Raw genomic sequence first — 22,017 nt, 5'->3', positions numbered from 1 at the left:
GGACATGCTTTCTTTCAGGCACCATGTGATTCCTGTACTTTTCCTATAAACCTTCTCCCTCTGCAAGCATCATTTCTGCTGCTAGATCTTCCTTCCATTCAAAGGACCCCTGCTGATGGATCACTGGACACCACAGACATTCCTGTCCTGGTGGTCCAAGCTGTGAAATGAAACAGGCCAGCAGTTTCTCTTGTTTGGGCATCAAGGACTGCTGAGCTTTCTGTGACCAAACTAGGCACAGCTCTTTGCCTCATGCCAAGCACCCTCAGTGCAGCAAACCAAATGGAGGCACCTTGCAACCAGAACAAAACCCCAAACCAAGAAAGCAACACAGATGTAGGGTTTGTTTTTCTCTTGTCTTAAATCATGTTAAAAACAGGCAAGCTGGGACAAGCTTCCTTGATGGCAGAGCTGTAGGATGGGGGAGGGCAGTGGGAGGCATAAAAAAAAAAAAACCAAATCCCAAAACAAAGCCAAAATCAATTACAAGATATAAGTATAGCTATTTGGTCTCTAGTTCTCTAACATCAGATTTTGGAGTGGTGAATCATCTACCTCTCCAGCAGCACAAAATGATCCTGGAGAGGCTTCTGAGTAATACAAACCATGTGATGAGTCCCTTTGCTTTCTCCCTATGATGTAAGGAACAGTCCTTCACCTTTAACCCCAAAATTGCTAGCAGGTATGAGAAACACCCCTTCCTTCTGTAATTACAGAGACTTCAGTCTTTCTTTTTATAGAAAACTCTGAACTGAAATTCACAACTCTGCATTGTGAATATACTGGGGGGGATTACATATATATTTTTATATATATATGGAACTTTTAGATATATATACACACATATATATGTATTTGTCCCCACCCTCCCTTCCCCCTCCTCCATTCTACCACTTCTTTGCTAGAAGGAGGGAAAATGTTAACTGATAGTCACTTGCAGAGGTTTGTCACATTTATTTTTCTCCTCTCTGGAGCACTTAGGTGATTGGTTTTGGTCCATATTCCAGCAGTTAACAGCCACTTGGAGTGCTCTTTGTGAGCCCAAGCTATGCTGGGATGACAGCCCAGCCTACATGTGAAGGGTGTCTCCTCTTCATTTGACAGGTATGTGTGAGAAATTCTTTTGGTAGCTTCAACACATTTCCCAGTGGCAGCACATATAAATTGATCCAAGCAAACTGGAAGCCTTCAGCAAATCCCTTCTGTGTTGCTATTGTTTATGCAGTGTTGTGTCATGAGACTTGCACAGAAAATAAGAGCACTCTATTTCCATAGGAAAGCCTTCCAAAAACAAACAAAAAAAAAAAAAAACAAAAAAGAAGAAGCATAATCTGATGTCTTGTCCTATGTGAGATAAGGAAAGTCAAACTGCATGTTTATTAGGGAAAAAAAAAAGACAAAAAAACCCCAAAACTGAAACAAACCAAAAAGAAAGAAAAAACTCAAGGGAGACTTTGTAGGAACAGTGAAGTAGTGCATAAGTCCAGGCTTTCTCCCCTTGGCTTTCCTGCCAGCACCACTTCTGCCGGTGAGTTTGTTTTGTTAAGGTGCTTCAGGTCCTGCGTGGTCTTCAAGCTAAGCAGTGACCTCAAGTACTGCTCCTGTGCTGTTGCTTCCCCTCCCAAACCGTGCCGACCATCGGGCTGATGTTCCTCCCCTGGACCCACAGAGGTGCTGCACCTGTTTCCTTCAGCACTCATCTTCTTGGTATATTTGTTCATCCAGTTCCTGGGATTCAAGGTGCTCCAGGCGGTCTGTCCGGCCGCTCATGATCTCGTCTGGGGTCTTCATGAACCTGCAAAACAGGGAAATAAGTGCATTTCTCAGGGGTCTCAGCTTTTATCTTCATCAGCTTGTTGAGACCCCTGAGCTCTACAGCTCTCAAGGTAATCTTTGCTGTATCCTCCCAAAGCCTTGGTATTTCCCAGTTCTCCCCAGGTGTTTTCCCTCCTCCATACCTTGAAAGGAAACAAAGAAATCACTGGCCTCTACCCTGGCTTATTGAAAGCCCAAATCTGAACCAAACCCATAGATTTTTCCAAAGAATTCTGTTTATTTCTTCTCCCTCATATTGTTTGCTTTTTTCATGTCAGATGACAGCGTGGCCCAGGTATACTCATGTGTGGTGTCTGGTGACAGAGACATGAAAGGTGTTCATGAGCATATTTCAAAGCACAAGCCCTTGCAAGGTGTGGGGAAGCACAGGGTTACTGGTTTGTGCAGGTCTGCATTGTAGGTGAGTGAGAACAACATGAAACACCAAAGAAACAGAGGGGGAAAAAGCCAAGGTCCCACTCAGAACAAGTTCCAGGAATGTAAAAAGCCCTGAAGGGAAAAGGTTTAGGGCTAGAGAACTGTGAGTAAAGACAGTCTCTTCCTGTGTTTGTAAAAAGTGTGACTGCAGTGAGGCAGCATCCTCTGTAATGAATGCCACGGCTCCCAGCACCAGTGTCTCAAGGCAGTAAGTCTGCAGGGTGCTGGAGACAGAAACTGCCTCTGGGGAGGCATGGCAGCAGCAGGAAATGAGAAAGGACATCCACCAGCCTGCAGTTTAAGTCTGCAGTCTTGGTTTTTGCCAGGACACTTGTGTACTACTTCACAGAGGTAGCACAGAAAGGCTCTGATTTCTCATTTTCAGTTTTATGATGTAGGAAGAGAGAGTGGCACAGGAAGGATGAAACACTGGTTTCAACACAAATCAGTTTCCCAACTCCCAAGCACTTCTGGAGAAATTAGGATGAAAGATGTTTATGCTGGAAGTGGTACAAAATTTCACAGTCTTTCATTAACAACGTACTGGTTAACATGCAGCAGTATGAAATGTGTTACTTGTAAGAGCTGATTTTATTTCAGGTTGATGATATGCTCAGTGTCCTTGCCCCAGTGAAAACAAAAACAACCAGCAGGAGCCTTGTTACTAGCACTGACTCAGAATGGTCACTGCTAGAGCCTCTCAGCAAACACAGCATAGCCTGGAACTAACCTTTTGCCGTCCCTTCTAATTTTGGAAATCATGCGCATATATGCATTTAGGGGGAAAAAAAAGGGCTATGACTCACTGCTGTGTCACTGCTGGAAAAATGCTGCTGCAACAAACAGTGTTACAGTGGTGAAAAACTTGTATGCAGGAGTGGTGAATCAGTGCCTGGCTACACGCTGCACCAAAGCCCACGGTCAGACTGTGCCCTGATTTAAACCCTGTGACTGTCCTGCTGATCTTGCATGGCAATGAAATCAAAACACAGAGTGGTCCCACTGCCATGGGACCCATTCCCCTTTCCATGTGGGGCATGGGCTGATGTAAGCTGCACCACAGGACTTTGGGTATTCCTTCTGGCCTGGGCTTTAAGCCACATCAAGGAAACCACACTGTGGGCATTTCCAAAAGCATTTGATTGCATTAAAAAAAACAAACAAAAAACAACCCAACCCAGAACTGCATGAAAATTAAGACACACTATCTGTGATCTATTCTCTTGCAGAAGACACCCAGTCAATTTATTAGAAATCCTTTTCTGACTCCATCTTAAAGCTCCATACAGATATTTGCAGATGACAACTGCCTGCACATAAAGTCACATTTCCTATTATTTCTCTGCTTGCAAGGAATAGCCAAGAAAGGCACATTAATAACTTGATTTTTTGCAGCTGTTCTTTTTCTCTTCAGATATAAATAGGTCTAAGAAAACAACATCAAAAAGTTTTTATTGGGAATAGTGCAAAGAAATGTTTTGCTGTTTTTTTTCCCCAGTTTCCAAAGGAAATGAAGTTTATATAGCTCATGCTTTATGCTCTCTGGTGACCTTTGAATCTGTTGGTCAAATTGGCCAAGTCTGACAGAGCAAGTGAGGTCTCCAAGGGCATTAAGCTACAATGGTTTTGAGAAAACAGGCAGCCTGGCTGAGAAGAGATGGACTCCTGTTTGTGTATGCCCCCACTGAAGGGAAGGCTTGAAGAGAAGCACATTCAATGTTCAGCATCAGGAATTCCCCCAGGGCAAAGCAGTCTTCACACAAAGCCACAGAGATACAGGTACCCTTGGTACTGATGGAGCAACTTTGTTTTAACTTTCCACCAGAAAAAAAATTTACTCCTGAACACTTGATTTTGCCCATGGCTGCTTCTTTCCTTCACACTGTTAGATCCAGGCCACTGACAGCAAAGCAGTCTTTGGTCTGAGTTCAGTGCTCTGAGGGTCAGATGTGCACCAGGATTTGCTGGTGTTGTCTGAAGAGGAGTGGAGTGCTCTCACTCTCAAGCTTGTACAAGCAGCTCCCTGCTTTAATGCTGTTTCAGGCTCTGTTTCCTAAATTCTTGGTCATATCCTCCAATCAGCTGTGCTGATTTAGGAACAGCTCTTGCAGCTCCCTCTCTTCCTTCCAGGCAGCACCAAAGACGTGGTCATTGAGTGCTTCTCTTCTGCAATGCCCTTGAGGAAATGCCTGATCCCTGCTCAGCTTTCATAGGCAGCTGTGTTTGAGAAGTCCATTTGGAGTAGCTTTTCCAGCAGTTTGACTGAACCCATTTATCTAAGGTCTTAAACAATGGCACAGCCTGCACAAAGCAGTGACAAGACTTCTAATGTGTCCACTGATCATTGAGACAGGCCTGTGTTTTTGTAAATTGGTGGGGCTGCCTTAAAAGCTGGGAAGCACTGCTCTATACAGCTTTTACAAATGTATGGCCATATTCACCTGTGTTGTAACTGTGGCAATGAGGTATCCTACACACAGTCCCATCTTCCATCTTCAAAAACTAACTGTCCATAGAAAAAAATGGCAAAGAAAGAAAATTACCTGAACAAAAGCCTTTGTCCTGGCTCCTTCCGGATAATATTTAGTTTGTAGTAGTGGCGTAGGGCTCTGGACATTTTCTCATAAGTCATATTTGTTCTGTTCTGTTTTTTTCAAAAGAAAAAAGGAAAAAAAGTGCTGAGATGATTAATTAAAACCTTCCTAAGCCCCAAAATGAGTGGCAGAACTATCACAGCTACCTAAAGTAACCAAGACAGTCCAAGAAATTACATGTACCATTTTTTGCTGTTTGCAGGCCCATTCTGCCCCCACAGCCCTCATCACCTAAGTTTTGTGGGTCTCTTTCCACACAGGGCAATTTAAGCAAGGAGTTTAACAAGAACTACAAGCAAGGCTTTTCTACAGTTTCTTGGAACACAGCTAACAAAAGACTTAATTAACTACAGGAGGAGACATTAGGTGGAGAGAGATGCTCATGCCAAGTGGGATGTGACAGGTCTGTTCTTAATCAAAACACCTTTTGTAAAAGCCTGGAAATAGTGAATCTGTCAGCAATCCCTGCTTGGAGCACTGTTCCTCTGGGATTCCCCTGCATTAACTAGTTAATGCTCACAGAGCACTGTGGGGACTCTTAGCCTGTTTCTCCTCTTGTTACACAGGTGTAAACCAAGAAACCAGCTGGGTTGTACATCTGCTTCTGGGACAGATCCTCCCCTTCATTCTGGGAGCTGCTGGCCCCAAAGGCCATGGCCAGAGCACTGGGGTATACTGAAGTGTGAGATAATTCATTATAACCTTCCTCAGCCCCCAGAGGAGATGGCTCTGCTGAAGCTGAGTGTCACAAGGAAGAAGTGATAGGCACTGGCAGCAGAGCTGTCCCCAAATTAGGGACTTGGCAGAGCAGGATGAGCCCCTTAGGCTATGTCTACACCAAGGAGCAGTGGTTGCTGTCTGGCACAGACTCCCAGCAGAGACACAACTGGCAAAGCTGTGTGTGCACAAGTTGTACAGCAACTGCCTCGCCGTGGGTGAGAAACACTGAACCAGTAGAAGCAGGTTTTTGTTCTGGGAGTCTCCATGTCAGGAGTCTGGCTTCACCAAAGGAAACTGATCCACCTGCCTCAAACATCCAGTAAGAACAGACCCCCTCTGCTTACCCTGACTACAATAACTCTGCAATGGGAGGCCACATCAGGAACTCCTGTGGCAATGAAACACTAACAGGGACAAAGTCTTCCCTGTAAAATCTACACTCTTCATTGGAAACCTCCCTGAAATACTGTTTGTGCTTCTTCCATTTCTTATATGCTGAAAGGCCACTGTGTTGCCCAAGTGGCCAGTGGTCTGAAGGAGCTTCAGTTTTAGACACCCAGCATGAGATCTTATGGCCCAGTTATTAATGTGCAGGTTGGGTAAGTCGGTAAGTTTCATAAAATTCCCACTAGCCCATATCTCCAGCATGTTCAGAACCACACAGGTGACAGTACAACCCTCTGGTGTGTCAGCTACTCCTCCCAGTTTTGTGTTGTCTGAGAATCTATCCCACCATCCAGGTCATTAATGGACATACAGTACTGCCCCCAGAATCAATCCCTGGGGTAAAATGACTAGTGACAGGATTTTGTGCCCTTGATCACCATCTTTGCAGCCCAGCAGATCAGCCAGTTTTCAATCTACCTCACTGTATTCTTGTCTAGGTCATTAATTAGTGTGTCTTTGAATCTGTTATGAGACAGTTTCAAAAGCCTTTCTAAAATCAAGATAAGCTGTATCCACCATTCTCCCTGAATCCACTGAGCCAATCATTTTGTTGTAGATGGATATCACAGTGGTCAAGCATGATTTCCCTTTTGTAAATCCATGCTGACTATTCATACATTCATACGAATATACTTATATACATATACAGAAATATCTATGCATAACTCAGCCCCAAACTATCAAAATCAGTAATGGCTTTCCAGAGAACAAACCAGGACCTGCCCTCTTAGAAGGAAATACATAATCCTGCAGCATTTTGTGTCTGTCACAGGGCAGCCTGTGAAATCTGGGAGTTGCTGCAGACAGGAACACAGAAAGCTCCTGCTCTGTAGTACACAGCTCCTTGTAAACTACTTCTCACCAGAATATCCTCAGCATCAGGTTTTGAGAAGTAAGATGCCTTGAGAGAGAAGGATTGTTCATTCTTGCACTCCTTATAATTTTATAATTACATGCATTTATAACCAAAGGCCTTTAAACCAAACCAACCAGTACTCTCTATGAAGAATAGGCTTTAGTGCTTCAGGATGGATGCTTTCTATTTCTAATGTACACAGAATAAGATTCCAGTTTGCCAGTAGTAATTTATTTGCCATCTTTTCTTCTTTCCCCCTGCTTATAACTGAATCCTGTGATGCTACAAGAGGCAAAGTGCTGCAGGAGGAAAATGGCACTGCTCCCTTACCTTGTGGTTTCCCCACAGCCGGGCCAGCCCATTGGGATCCACTATCCGAAAGATTTTGGATTCCTTATCTTCCCATCGGATGAAATTTTCGTACCGGCTGTCAGAAAGCAGCTGATAAACATAATCCCAAAGCAACCTACAGTCTGTGAAGAGAGAAACAAGAAAAGAATTACTTTTCCTTTTTTTTTTCCTTGTGATTAATTCTGGAAAGTTTTTGGGTGGATGGATGTATAGTGAAAGGACAGCTGGGATCAGGGCTGAAACAGCCGCTGCGACCTGAAGTAAAAATGGCTTGGCTGGTATTGAGGAATTTTTGCAAAATGGACTGGAATATACAGCATCTTCTGATGCATCCCAGTTCTCCTGACACTGAGAGAGCATCTCCATCTCATCAAAAGCTGTGTGAGGTGACCTGCTGGTCTTAGTTGTGTGTTTATGGTTGTACTGAAGCACATAAAGCTCACACAGCTGGCCCTGATACTGTTGCTGGCTGTTTTAGTGGAGAAACCACAAATCCTGCAAGCTGCTCTCCCTGCTTGAGGCTGCCCTTTTCTGTGCTAACATGTGAGTCTAAAGCATGGGCAATATTACAGCTTTCCTTTGTAGACTCCATGTGATATAAAACTGACAGCTTCTCCCATTTTCAATTTCATTTTTTGTTTTACCTTTTAAGGCTCCTGAAAAGAAACAACACCTAAGTATTATAATTACTTGAGTGCTATTGAGAGGTTAAATACTTTCTATTTGGATAATTGAATTCAAATTTCCTCTTGGCAAACACTCCTTAGGTTGCTAATTAAAGGTCTAACAGACACTTAAGTTTTAGTTTAGTGTTTTTCAGTTTCATGGCAGTCTCTTGAGACTGAGGAAGCCAAGAACTGAGCTGCTCCTACTTCCTGTTTGCAATGTGTGTGTGCAGCACAGAATAACTGGGAATATGGAATATGGAATGTGAATTGTACAGAGCTGGGGGTACTGCTGCCGTCACAAACAACAGGGTTTTCACAGCTCAGCTATCCAGATTTCTGAAGTGGCTGTGGGGTTGCATTTTACTTTCAAAGCAATACCAGCCTCTGAGAAATGGCTTGTTAGAGTTGTTCAAGGGCTGCCAACCAAAGACATCCAGCTTCTAAATGCTAAAATGGATTCTTGTCAGCCTGTCTTTCTATTCCTGTCGGTCTGTCTGGGGCTGGCATGTGTTATAATGGGTATGATGACATGGGAATATAAAATACTTTTTGAAAAAGGATATGAATAACACATTTAGTGGGCACACCTGAAATGGACAGAGATTTTAAAGTTATTTTCCCACTTCCAAACTGCAAAGAGTATCTCTGACACTAGTACTGTCTAAAAACCAGAGCTTAGTTTGCCAGTGCCCTTGCTTTATTCTCTCTCTGCCAGTCCTACAAAGAATAAAGCATTTTGTTTTGAAGAGATGGCACCTGGCAAAAACCACAGGTTCCTATTCTGGCTGAATGGTCACCTCATCCCTGACATCTACAAGAGGAGAAATGTGAAAGGCAAGAGACAAGAATTTTTGCTTGGAAAAACCTTCTTTTCATTATCATTTTTCATAGGAAAACATTTTCCACAGAAAAATGTCCATCCCCACTGGAGATTTTTCTAGGTTTTAATTTAAAAAATGAAACCTGGGCACAAGTTTCCCTGGACTAAGTGAGAGGTCTGAAAACTGAAGTTGAATTCTACCACTTGAATTTCTGTAATCCCCCCTCACAAATTCACAACACAATTCTTACATTGCCTTTCTGTCACTGTTTTTGCACACACACACACACACACACACACACACACACACACACACACAAAAAAAAAAATCTTATTTTTTACACTTCATTTATGATTCAAGACAAGGGAGATTATATTGCTCTTCTGCTTTGTGCCTTTTAATATTGTGGGGGGTTTTCAGATAAAAGGGTTGTAAGGTCCTGCTTAAGTGGTTCTTTGACATACGTGCAATTCATTCCAGAACTTCTTCAATGCAAGAAGTGTATAGAAAATGTCTTTTTTAGTTCAAGAATCCTTGGAGTCAGCTGGAGGGATGGTGCTCCTGAAGCAGCAAGTCAATGTCAGGCTTTGTCATATTCTTGAATGTTCAACCCAGGGCAGACAACCTCCAATTACAGCACGTTACAGATCATATTTACAGTTTTGCAGGGATATGATTTACACTCCTCTTTACTTTCACCTCTTAATTTGCAATAGGCAATGTTATTTTTAATCCCTCTCTCTCACATTCAAACACACACCCGGGGCCCCCTTCTGCACAAAACCAAAGAAGCACACAAAAAAAATCAACCTGAGATGTCCAGGTGGAAACAAGGAGAGCTTCAGAGGGTAAGAAGAGCTAGGATTCAAGTGCAGATTTGGTTTTTTTATTGTTCAATTAGTTTTTAGGATGGATTCAGGCAAAGCTTGACTATAAATACACTTCAAATGAGACAAACAGATCTGCATCTTGAGATCTTCACAAGAAAAATCCTAAGTGATCAAGGGCCCCATCCCATATTCTCAACTGACTGAGCTGCTCAGACTTGCAGAGGTATTTAGTAGGCTGGTGGAATTCACAAAAAACTCCAACCACCCAAGTATCTGAGACTACTGTTTGCTTCAACAATAAAACTGAAATCCTTGAAAACTCTGCTTGGTTCCTACAACCACTTAAAAACTTGATTTCAAACCATATGGCTGTCTATCAGCAAATTCAGATATATGACTCAGTTGCAGTAATTTACTGAGCATCAGGGCAACTGTGGCAATTGTGTCTCAAGCCACTGCAAATAGAAAATAAAAAGCATTAAACACCAGCAGGAAAGATTCAGGCTCACTGCATTTCTTCTCCCCAGAGTTGAGAGCTCCAAGCACAAGTTATTTATCTTGGAGCAGCTGATGCTTTGCAGCACACTTTACCTGTGTATGAGCTCTGCCTGCACAGGACCTAAAGCAGCTTCCTTCCTTCTAGTTTCACTTGGGACACCTTTAGGAACTTGAGCACAGGCACTCAAGGGTTTTTTGTTTGTTTTTAACCACAAATGGCTGCCCTACATATCTTTCTCCACAGATTGCACAGTAAAAAATACGAGGTGTGGAGGGTTCTCCCTGACTGACAGAGGATCACTAATTAAATAATCTACCAGCAGAGACCATCTTTAACAGGACATTAGAGACAATGAGTCCAGGCTACCTGGGAACTCTCAGAGCTTGGATTATAGCAGAGCCCATCTGCAAGCCTGTGAAACTGGTCAAAACCCAAGAAGAGGTGATGCTAGAAAATGCTTTTAAAAGGAGCTTCTCTGCTAGGAAAAGAGGCACCTCCACAAAAAGGCTGCTGGAAATGACAAATAACCTGCTCAGGCATGGGATTCTTGGGCAGCCCTGTGCTGGGCCAGCAGCTGGACTTTGATGATCCTTGGGGGTGCCTTCCAGCTCAGGATGCTCTATGATTCTGTGATACAGAAAGTTGCATTTTCCAGGAAGGTCAGAAGTGTGATGTGTATTTTTAGGAAGGACAGAGGAAATGGCGAGAAGGACTTGTACGTGGCTGGTTGTTTTGTAAATGTCAATCACTTGTATGAGGGAAGTCTGGATGGTGGAAATGACTCCATGAAGATTCAATCTCTTCCTTGGCTGTCAGAAGGCCTCTGAAGGAGTTGCTGCATGAGGGGTGTGTGTTGGCTAGGGAGTAATAGCAAAAAGCACATGGATGCTGCTGATGCCAAGCAAGTTTAAAAGTGTGGGAGATTCAGTCAGGGAGTTGAGTCAGGGTTGGTACCTAAATTGTTTGAGCATGCTGTGATTTCCTGCCTTTTGGCTAAAATAAGCTTACTTAGAAAGCAACTATGCCTTCCTAGCACAGGGAAACATCATTTCCCCCTAGCACACACAAACTTTTTTTTTCAAGTGAACTCAGATGGTTGAACTTTGCACATTCTGCAGCTACAGAGATTTAGCTGCAGATAGAGCTGGGACTGAGAGGCTTTAAGGTGATGTAGCTGGGAGTGGGAAGGTGGAGTGGTGAATGGCCTCATCAACGTGAAAAGGGCTCCTAAACACTGGCACTTCCATCCCCTACCATTTTCTTAGCTGTAATACTGAGCAAGTCTGAGCTGTGTAATTAGCTGGGAATTAGGGCAAACTGCAGCTTCAAATGGAGAGGTATGGCTACAACCTTCCTAATGCTTCCAGAGGGACTTTTACAGTTGTGTACAAGGTAGTGATAAGGTGTAGAGTACTTAGCTGGTTCTCAAATTGTCTGCCATAAGCACTGCCCTACATGTGCAAGAGGCAGCAGTTTCCCACTCCTGCTAATAAAAACCATGTTATTATTAATTGATTAGGCAGAGTCTTCTGAATACACACCTAAAGAATACCAGCATATAAATACTTCCTAAAAGCTACATGATAGTAATAAATATCCCTTAGAATTGAAATACCATCTCAGAATGATCTGTAAATGAAACATTATGGATCTTAGGTTTCTAGTATTTTGATATTTGTCCAGCCATTACAAATGACTTCTCCAGTTCATTTGGCCAAGGTCATCTTCATGTTGCAGTAGTGAGAGGTCTCACATCTGTGCTCCCTAGGACTAAATAATGCTGTTAACAATATAGGCATTTGCATGCTAAAGACCTCTTTTGTTCAGGATATAACATTCCCCATCACTAAAATATTCCTTAAAGCACACTCTATCTGAGCCCTCTGTTGTTTAAATGGGACCCATGGTGCAGAGCTGGCCCTCTTCATGAAGTAACTACCAAAACCCTCTGTAACCACAGAAATGTTTTGTGAGACCCACCCACATCTTGCACTGGAGAGCAGTATATAAAAAGTGTTTGATCTGGCTGATGACTGCCTTGGAGCCCAACATGGCTCCACACAGGAAGAGATGCCAAAGGAATGTTGTCATACTCCCTCTGACATCAGCTGAGGCCTTACCCCTTGCTGTGTAGGTTAGCCTAAAATCTCTCCAGCATGATATCATTTGACTTAAATGGTTCTGTGATTTCTACCAGCTGAAGAGTTCCCCAAGCTCAGCCCTGTTTATTTTACAAGCTGATTTGAGCTTCAGCTGCATTTGTTCAGAGTGAAGCAAACAATGGCTGTTCACAACTGAAACTCATGACTAGAACCCTGGAAGTTCTCTGGCACTCTGGTTTCTCTAAGAACACCTGAAGTGTGTGTGAAGACATCATGGTGATGATGCTCACGGTGTCAAAAAGATGAACGGATGTAATTCACAGTCACTGGAGCTGGGGAAGGGCTTTCAGTCCCAGAAAGTCTCTGACCTTGGCAATGCCACTGTCAGAGTGCTGGGAATGGTCTGACTGGGGAGTTTCCTTAACAGACATGCTGCAGGAGCATTGTGCTGTGTTGAGATAACAGTCCAGCCTCAAGATCTATCATTTTAGCAGAGAAAACCAAAAGAAAAAAGTAACCAAGTCTCATGGTTAAGGGTTCAAATGGCTCTGAGGCCTGGGGGAGCGCTGACCACTCCTGAGATGGAGCATCCTGGTCATCAATGTCTGTTAATCCATGTCCAGGTCACTGAGGGAAAATAGTTTTCTTTCTGTGAATGTTGCTGCTGGAAGCAGGATGGTAAGCTGGTACAGTAAAGCCAATGTTTTTTTGTGGAGAAACCTCCTGACAGACAACTGTTTGTTCAGCTCAGTAAATTCAAGCTGGGGCTGAGTAAAGAGGTTGCCAGATCACACAACACAACAGTTACATGTTGCTTCAGTCTTGTACCCAAACACTAAGTGGGAGATCAAGCAGAAGGAGAGAGGAAACCTGAGACAGTCATGCTGCTAACAGTTGTACTGTGAGGCTGTAAAAATAACAGAGCAAGATGAGGCCAAGCTCTGTCTTTGGCAATAAAAACTTGTACAGGGAAGGAGGATCCAAAATATACCTCAAAATATACCTCATGTGGTTGTAGAGAAGAGCACTGAAATCACAAGGAATGTGTAATAGATGGATCACAGACCATTTGATAGATGAAGTCTTTGAAAACTAAAGACTGTTGTATCTGTCTTTACAAAAAATACTCTATTTTTTCTATTTTTTCTTCTTCTCCTCTTCTTCTGCTCCATCTCCCCATCCCCACCAAATAGATGAGCATTTTCAGTATTATCTTCAAGTGCTGTTCTTTTCCTGCTCCACCACAATGGCAGAAAAGACTCCTGCTAAAGAAACTGATTCTCTGATTCTCCTGTGGCTTTTCCTCAGCTTTACTGCTCATGAAAGGCAATGACTGGAAAAGAAATTCAACCTCTGCCTTTTCATATGCACTTCTTACAAACACCTCACAACCTCTCTGACATCAGAAAACCAGCCAAACACATTAATGATGGGAATTTAACAATTAAGAATGATGTTTTACCTTCAGAATTGTACTTTAGAGAAGTTGGCAAAAGCAGGAATTACTTAATTGTGGCAAAGGCATTCCCAACAAGGGTAATAATTTTTAACCCCACAATGTGAGAATCTCTACTATCTTCCCTTCCCTTCCCTTCCCAGAGATGCAGAACAGCCTTTCCAGTTTAATGTTTGCATTTGAATGAACATAAACTGATGTGTGTGCTTGTAAGTGATTGGTATTAAAGCCAGACTTAAATAGGCCTGTCTCTGGAGACAGTGAAGAGTGGTGTCAACACTGTAAACAAACAGTGTTCTCTCCTGGTTTAACTAAGAGGTTTCAAAGTGATCCAAGTTTGCTTTGTAGAATAAAATCTGAATTACTGAAACGACTCTAACCTGAAGGAAGTGTGCAGTATACAGGGAAAATAAGGGACCTATTTCCATTAAAAGGCAAATTTCTTAACATCCTGCTGACCCCAAGGGATGGTTAGGGTACTCTGAAGCCACTTATCTGTCTAGCCATGGGATGCAAATGGGTGCTACAGTACAGTAATGAGAAGAATGAAATCTAAACACCTGAGCTTTACTCTGGCTCGGTCAGTCCCGGCTTTTGAGTAGACCTGAACAAGCCCAGACTGTAATTTCTGCTCCTGTAACTGTGCAGTAAGAATGAGACAGCTGTGAAGCAACACACTTCACAGAAAATCTACAACCACCTATCCAAGCCACTGCTATTCAGCCATGGTTTGAGCTTGAGTGTCATTAGTTAAATTGGCAGGGAAGGCCCACTTTCATGCCCAAATTAATTGTTAATGCCATGTTAAGAAGACTCTCAAGGTTATAATGAAAACTCCTATGAATATGAGCTCTATGAGTTTGACACTCATCCACACTTCACTCTCTCCAGCAGTCTGGCTTTCCTCAGGGGTTCCAAGAGACATGGCATCTAGTGGAAATGTAAAAGTATACACAACTGCAAGAGCAAGTGATGAAACAAGGCCAGTGACATTATCATTGCCATATCCAAATGCAAGTGACAGGCCAGCATTACACCAGGATTTTCATGTTCTTGCAGGGTTCCAATCTGTCTGCATGAGCTGCTGCCCTACAGGAAGGAAGGTCAGTTCCCTGGAAAACAGCTACTACCAGAACTTCTACCACTTACAACTTAAAACTGCCAAAGAACTGCTTTGGCTTTCTCTAGGCTGCCAGTCCGTAACTTGAAATTGCTCAGCTGCTGCGACCATCCTGTCAAAGCTGCCCCCCAAAGTCTGTGTGTCACCAGACCCCACCGGCCACTTCTGTGCTGTCACATCCTGCTGGGTTCATCACTCAAGTCAGTGGAGAAGACAGCCTTGGCAGTCTCAGGTGAGTACACAGGTAGGCTCCAATGTTATTGCAATGTTATGTGCTCTCCTGAAGATAGTTGTGTGTTTGATACACCCCAGATGTGGTTTGCCCTCCTGCTGACTCATGGGGAGCCTGGTGTTGACCAGCACCCTCAGACCCCCCTGTGCAGGGATGTTCCCCAGACATTTCTCTCCCCATTTCTATTTGTGCCCTGCACTGCTCCACCCGAGGTGCAGAATCTATCAGCTGGAGTTGTCAGATTTCATCCCACCAATCACAGCCTAATGCTCCAATCTATACAGATCCCTCTCCAAGGCATCTTGTCCCTCAAGAGAGCCAACAGCATCTCCCCACTTTGGTAACATCAGGAAAATTGCTAAAGATGCATTCAAGTCCTGATTGCTGATAAATACATTGAACAGGACAGTCCCCAGAAGTGAGCCCTGTGGAACAGCCCTGTGGAACAGCCCTGTGGAACACTGCCAGCCAGATGTGGCCCCATGCACTACAGCCCCCTGAGCCCTGCCATTAGACAGTTCTTTACCCAGTGTACTGGGAACCTGCTCATCCCACAGCCATGCAACTTGACCCTGCTGTGAGTACCAAAAGCCTTCCTTAAAATGCAGAACAACCATACCCACCACCTTCCCTCAATCCACTAGCTGGGTGATCTTATCATACCAAGATAGCAAATTAGTTACATGGGATTTACCCTTGTGGCTGTCTGTGCCTGATGTCTGCATTATTCTTTAAATGCCTTTCAGTAGTACCCAATATTAACTTTTTCATCATTTTTTTCCAGCCCTTCTGTGAGGGCAAATGGTATCAGTTACAAAACCTGTAACTTCTAAGTTGTGCTTTGATGCTGGTTTTCACCCTCTTCACTACGGAGGCACAACTGTTCTTTGCCTCCTTTCCCACTCTCCCTCCCTACCACCCAGCATATGCCACTGCATAGCAAACTGTGCCTGTACAGCTGTTTTGTACTGAAAGAAAAAGAAACTAATGTGTTGTAACACATTATAAACAAGAAATTAATGTGGTGCATTTGCACAAAGGATTTTGCTGGTGTATGAGTTAAAAAAACCCCAGAAGATTATCCTATAATGTGACACATCTGTAAATGTCCCATGGACACATCTGGAGCAGACATGGGCACTGGGGCTCTGGTCCTAGTAGCTAAGTAGTGAAGAGACACTGCTGAGGTGCAGTGGTTTGAAGTATGGCATCTTTTCATGTTTAAACTCTAAATGTCTATTGTTACAAACCTGACAGCTCAGTCACCTAATTTTTCTTATCCTCATTTAAAAGCTTTCCAGCCCAGCTCCAGAGTATAAACAGAAAAAAGTACCAGTTGATTTGCACATTTTTAAAGCACTGTATTTGTGAAAGGGGTATTCTAGTGTCCCCTCCTGTCTTTTCCCCTCCCACACAAGTAATTTTTTCAAACAAAGGAGGAGAATCCATGATTCTGTTCCCCCTCCAAACTCTTGTCGCCACACAAAACAATCAAACCCCTTTGGAAGAACTCCCCATGCTCAGAGCCTACGCCCATCCCAAGTGCTGTTCTGTAGATTTCAGCAGAATGTGAGTCATTCATGGCTGATGGGCTCTTACCATGGGACTGCATTTTTGGTTTTGGCCAGCAGACTGTTTATATTGAGATGTCACACATGCCTTGCCACAGATCCATGGGGTTCATGCTACACCCCTGTACTCTCAGGATGTGTGGCACAGTGAGAGGCTGAGGTAAACCAGGAGCAAGTCTGGAGGCAGCCCTCTGTCACGACTTCAGCAGGGTAAGAATCCTGTCCATCCTCATTCCAACAGCAGTCAATGGCTTTATGGGCCTAACCAATACAGTGGCAGACAATGTGCCTCCCAACAGTTTAAACATTGCCTGGCTTTTCCTCACACTCCTGAAGGGGAAGAAACAAATCCAGCAGCTCATGAAGTCAGATACAGCCCAGTTGCTAAGGTAACCCAGCTGATAAGAGCAGCACGCCGATAGATAACACCCGGCACAGGACTCAACTGCCTTCAGATTTCAGCATGCTGTGGATTAGTGAACAAGTCTTTCAGTCCTAGAGCTGGTACAGAAAAAGACATTGGGAGCTGGAAATCTCAAATTGGGACCTGCTCAGCAATGTATTCCCCCTCACAAGAAATATCTAGAATTGTTTTAGTGAGTTTTAAGTGACTGAATCAAAAGTGAGGTAAATACCACCATGTCATTAGCTTAATTTGGATGTTTCTAAGACAACATCTATGTGATAAAGGTTAGGATGAAACCAACCCTGTTATAGTCAGATAGTCCCATAACTGCCTCTTGCACCTTGGGGAAGTACCTTTTACAAGATATCAAAGCCCTAAAATCCTTGATAACAAAACCTTTGGAGTCTGAGGTTCATGGGGAGTAGAATTTCCAGACTGCAGAAGGGCTAATCTGAGGTGCCTCTCTTGATTTAAACTGCAACTGCGTAAAAAAAAAAAAAAAGAAAAAAAGGTATCTATTTTCACCCCACAGGGAGAGATATCCTTGGAGATAGTTTGTGGGGAACCAAGACTGACTACTAAAAAAGAGTAAACCATATATAGAATGCCTGCTTGCTAGAGTCCAAGTTAGGACTTGACTACCAAAAGTGTTGCTGCTTTAAATTAACAATTCCAGTAGGGAAAACTCTCCATTACACTGCTCTGCTGAACTCCCCTTTTGAGGGGAGTATTTAATATTTTTCACATTTTCACATGCTGTTAATTAGAAGACTACTGATGCCTGAGTTACTTAGTTTATCCCCTGCCTGGTGTATTTACAGGGGATGCAAACCTGCTTCTTGGTCATCTCAACATGATGACCTCCAGTTCTGACAAAGCTATGCAAAAGACTTGAGCATGCTGTGTTGAGAAGATAGCTAACCACAATTTTCAAAATCAACTCTAGCCAATAATGAATAATATATGTGACCTTAATGAGTAATATAAAGATACTTTATGCCTCCGGCTTTGCTAGAAAAGTGTTAAATGGCCTTAGATGAAAAGATAATAAGACCTTCAACTTGAAATCCTTTGCTGTAAAAGGGAAAGTGCTTTACCAGTAAAATTAATATTTTGAAAAGTGGTATTACATAAAAAGGTAGGAAAGATTAGTCAGCCAATGAGTAGAGGTCATTGTTTTGTCTGACAGAAAGTCTAGAGCTTTATTGATCGACCTCCTGAAAATAGAGCATTTGTGTATAGCAGCAAGCAAAAACATTATTTTCTTTCTCAGCACCAACTAATTGCATGCTGCATTTAAAAACACATTCAGTCTACAAGTAAACAGATTCATGAGGCTGTTAGGTGTCTTAAGTCCCGGGAAATTTTTTCTACAATATAAAACATCTGAGCTGGGAACAGATGATCTAGAGCACTGCCTAAGGTTTTAGTCAGCAGCCTACCAGGCTTCCCTAGCAGCTCCTCATCACTATCTGCCTGAAAATCACCTGCATCCAAGTGGTTAAGCCATAGGAAGTCCAGGCTCTTCTCACCAGGGTAAGCAGTTGAGTACTTAACTCTGCCACTGGACTCTTGGTAAATCTTTTCATTGGACTCTTGGTCAATCGTTTCACTGGACTCTTGGTAAATCTTTTCAACCAATCAGTCATCCTCATCAAGAAAATAGAAGTAATGCCAGTGATTTCTAAAAAGCCCCTTTGAAGAATTTATCTGCATTGATGTACATTTGCAGTTTAAGAGCCACATCTCACACCTTTCATGGTCTCTCACACTGAAATGGCAAGCATGGCTGGTCAAGCACCTCCATGTTAACTACGGCAGTAAAGGTGAGGACACTGAGATGAAAAATACATTTATGATGACATAAAAAATAAAACACTTATTGGCAAGAGTTGAGAGATGGGTGGGAAGCAGATACAAAGCTATTTTCTTTCTAGGGGGCCTAAGAATGCTGCCATTGAATTCAACAGCTCCAGTGAAGTTGACGTCAGGCATGAAGATGGGCTATCTAAATGCTTGATAGTAATCCAGTTTTTATCACCTTTAAATTAGCTGTGAGCTCTTTAGAGGGTGTCTCTACAGTTCAGGGGCCATTACAATCCAACCACAGAAGCAGCAGCTTGTACCTGTACAGCAAATGAGGCATGTGAGCTTTTACAATTAAAGGACTTGGGCACTGATGGAAAGTACACTGGCCAATTTATCAGCAGAAATCGAATCAATCTAACCATGAGCTCTGTAATTCCCCAACCCTGGGCCATAAAACACTGCCCTCATCTGAACCAAATGCTTGAACACACTCCAGATTTTTCTGGCATTAAATAATTCACCAGCTATTTCAGGTATGCCACCCTTGCTTGTGGGTCTCAGCCAAAACATGGATCTGCAGGAGAAAGCAACTAACTCTGCAGGTTTAGCCTTTGGAAAACATTTTTCATGGCTACACATACTTGCCAAGCAACTGTGTTAGGCCCAGATTTCCAAGGGCTTGGGCTCTGTTGCCCTGCAAACAACATAGGGATAGAAAGGACATGGGAATTACTGGGGCTGTTGTCACTGGACCCACTGCACAACGTGCAGAAACTAAGATTCCCAACTATGTAAGAAAATTCCTAAGAGTAAAGTTAAAAACTTACACCACCACATACTCTCCATATTTTTTCTTACATTTATTTCAGACTAGGGTTTATTCTTAAAGAACGTCTTCCTCTGGAAAATAAAGATTAACTGCCTTCATCTACCAAAAACACTTTCTGGGAAGGAAATCTCCAGTGATGCGACCAGTAGGGTATTTTCTCTGCCATAACTTTAAGTATATTTATTAACTTGCTGAGAATTTTGTGGGTAATAAAAATCAAAAGGAGAGAGACAAATGTCAGCCTGGCAAAAATGTCAAAGGATTAATTTCTGTAACTCATCTTTCTGTTAGTGAAAGGATCATGGTCCTTGCTGTGCTTGATCTTGACTAGATAGTAAGATACGTATCTTTGGAATTTAAAGGGGCAAATCTTAAGACAACAGAAAATCTTCCTCATTAAAACTGAAGCAGCACCACATCTGTAACAAATTTAAGGCATGTAAGGACAAAAAAGAACAAGGTGTTCATAGCTCTGTGGACATGTGTAATACCTCACAGAAGCTGGGGATCACATCAGGTCATTGCTGACACAACTGCATGGAATCTTTCTGGGTGTGGTGTGTATTTGCATCTCTCAAAAGAAATTGGTTACTGGGGCATTCAGTGTATTTCTGAAGTGGTTGGATTCCTCTTCCCCCTCTCCCTGTTTACAGTTCCCTTTGGAGTACAAGAAACATTTTCTGTAACCTCAGCTTCCTGATGCAGTGGTTGTGATGTCAGTTATTTACGATAACAAAAGTGAGACAATGCCTGTGGTTTGTGTGGGACAAAGCCAACCTCGTTTCTGTAAAAAGGGACAGTCCTGATGTGAGAAGCCCAGGAAAGGCTATGAAGTAGGACTCTGAGGTGGTACTTCATTAGTCCTGCCAGCTTCATAATGGACTTGACACTGCATTATTTCAAAAGCCACTGAGAGAGGGTTTCTCCATTTTCACAGGACTGGACACTAATGTGAATGGAACTCTTGGAAAATTCTCTCTTTGCAAAGCAAGGCTTCAGAGATAGGTATCTTGGGAAATGAATGGATTGCTAGTGGGTGGAGAGGTAGCAAGTGTCAGGACGCAAATATTTCAATAGCAATTACACATTCTGTGGTCACAGGCAAGTCATTCTGCACCTCTGCTTACCTGTTATGAAACTCATGTATTAATATTGCACTGCCTAAGCCACAGATGTAGTGAAACTTGCACAATGCCAGTAAAATCTTGATGTCACAGAGTAGCAAAAGGAAAGAAGAAACCCTTAAAACAAAGCATGGTTAGTTATGAATGAAGAACACCAGCTTTGGTGTAGCTTGTAGAATAATGTCCCTTACCTGCTATCCTGCCGATGGGCATCGCGTGGTCCTCGGGAGGGGAGACAGACACCATGATGTGGTTCATATAAGCTAACTCTTCTCGGTGGGACAGGTTGATGGGCTTGACATCCCTGTGCAGCCCATCCTCAGACAACCTCGGTGGTTTGAAATCGGAGTGCCTGGGGTTCAGTATCAAAGGATGCATGATTGGGCTGGGCATCAGCTGGATGACCCTGGTGTTCTCCTGGCGAGGGCTGGAGGGCTTCTGGAGCACCTCGGAAGGAGGCGGGCAGTGGTTGTTTTCTATCGGGGACACTGAGAGAGGATAGGGCTCCTGCTGGTTGTTCTCATGCTGGTGCCTTGTCCCTGGCATCCTGTCGGCCGGGGACAGGCGGCGCAGGGTGCTGTCCATGGGGGACTTGAGCGGGCGCTGGTCGGGGTCTGGCGATGGACGGTGGTTGTTTGTGATGGGCGACCGTGAGCGATGCAACAGTTCAATGGTTGGGGGGTTGTGGTGGACTGCTTCTGCAGATGGCCTCGGGGTTCTCTGCACAAAGCTATCTGTGGAGGAAAAAAAAGTCACCAAAATACAGATTGTCTGTTGTGATCAAGGTGTAGATCTACTGCTGACGGCTTGTAAATGTTTTTTATTTGTGTGACCTACAGATGCCCAGTAAAGTTCCGCATAAATGCAGATAGTTATTAATTTCTACACAGAATGAAAACAATGAAAACAATCTTCCTCCACCACGATGTCAAAACAGTTCCTTGGGAAACACACTAAGAGAAATCCCATTTTGAGGAGCTGACTGAAGACTTGCAAAGAAAGTGTGTTTCTACACAATTCTTTTGAAATTTTTCTCCTGCCATTCAGGTCTCTCTGTGTCATTGCTCTTACAACCATGATGAGCACTTTAAGGTAGAAGGGAAAGAAAAAAAGGGAAAATGCCTCCAGGAAAATACTAGGTGTTAAGTTTTAGATGGTAGAGGCTTAGGTCAAGGTAGAGAATAACTCAGTTTGAAATATGAACTGGGTTGTTTAAAAAAACCCTACTGATCAGAAACTCTTTATGAAACCCTATATTTGATCCCTGCCTTAATTTTAAGAGCATGTTACGTCTTCATAAGGACATTTTCATCTTCTTTTATTTAGTCT

At 43.1% G+C, this 22,017-nt stretch overlaps 1 protein-coding gene across 1 annotated transcript in view; it reads right to left on the bottom strand.

Moving 5' to 3' along the window:
• Positions 1 to 1,347: 1,347 nt before the first annotated feature.
• The window catches only part of ETV6 (ETS variant transcription factor 6), a 93,937-nt gene continuing 73,267 nt past the window's right edge, over positions 1,348 to 22,017 (bottom strand). The window contains exons 5-8 of the mRNA XM_005421081.3: positions 20,880 to 21,422; positions 7,201 to 7,343; positions 4,797 to 4,897; positions 1,348 to 1,795 (exon numbers count right to left, since the gene is read on the bottom strand). Coding sequence (XP_005421138.1) covers positions 1,690 to 1,795; positions 4,797 to 4,897; positions 7,201 to 7,343; positions 20,880 to 21,422 — 893 coding nt within the window. The 3' untranslated portion in view covers positions 1,348 to 1,689. The remainder of the gene's footprint in view (positions 1,796 to 4,796; positions 4,898 to 7,200; positions 7,344 to 20,879; positions 21,423 to 22,017) is intronic.

The sequence above is a fragment of the Geospiza fortis genome, unplaced genomic scaffold (assembly GCF_000277835.1).
Source record: "Geospiza fortis unplaced genomic scaffold, GeoFor_1.0 scaffold10, whole genome shotgun sequence".
Classification (NCBI taxonomy): domain Eukaryota; kingdom Metazoa; phylum Chordata; class Aves; order Passeriformes; family Thraupidae; genus Geospiza; species Geospiza fortis.
Note: the sequence above shows the minus strand (reverse complement) of the source record. Positions and strands in the feature narration are given on the sequence as shown.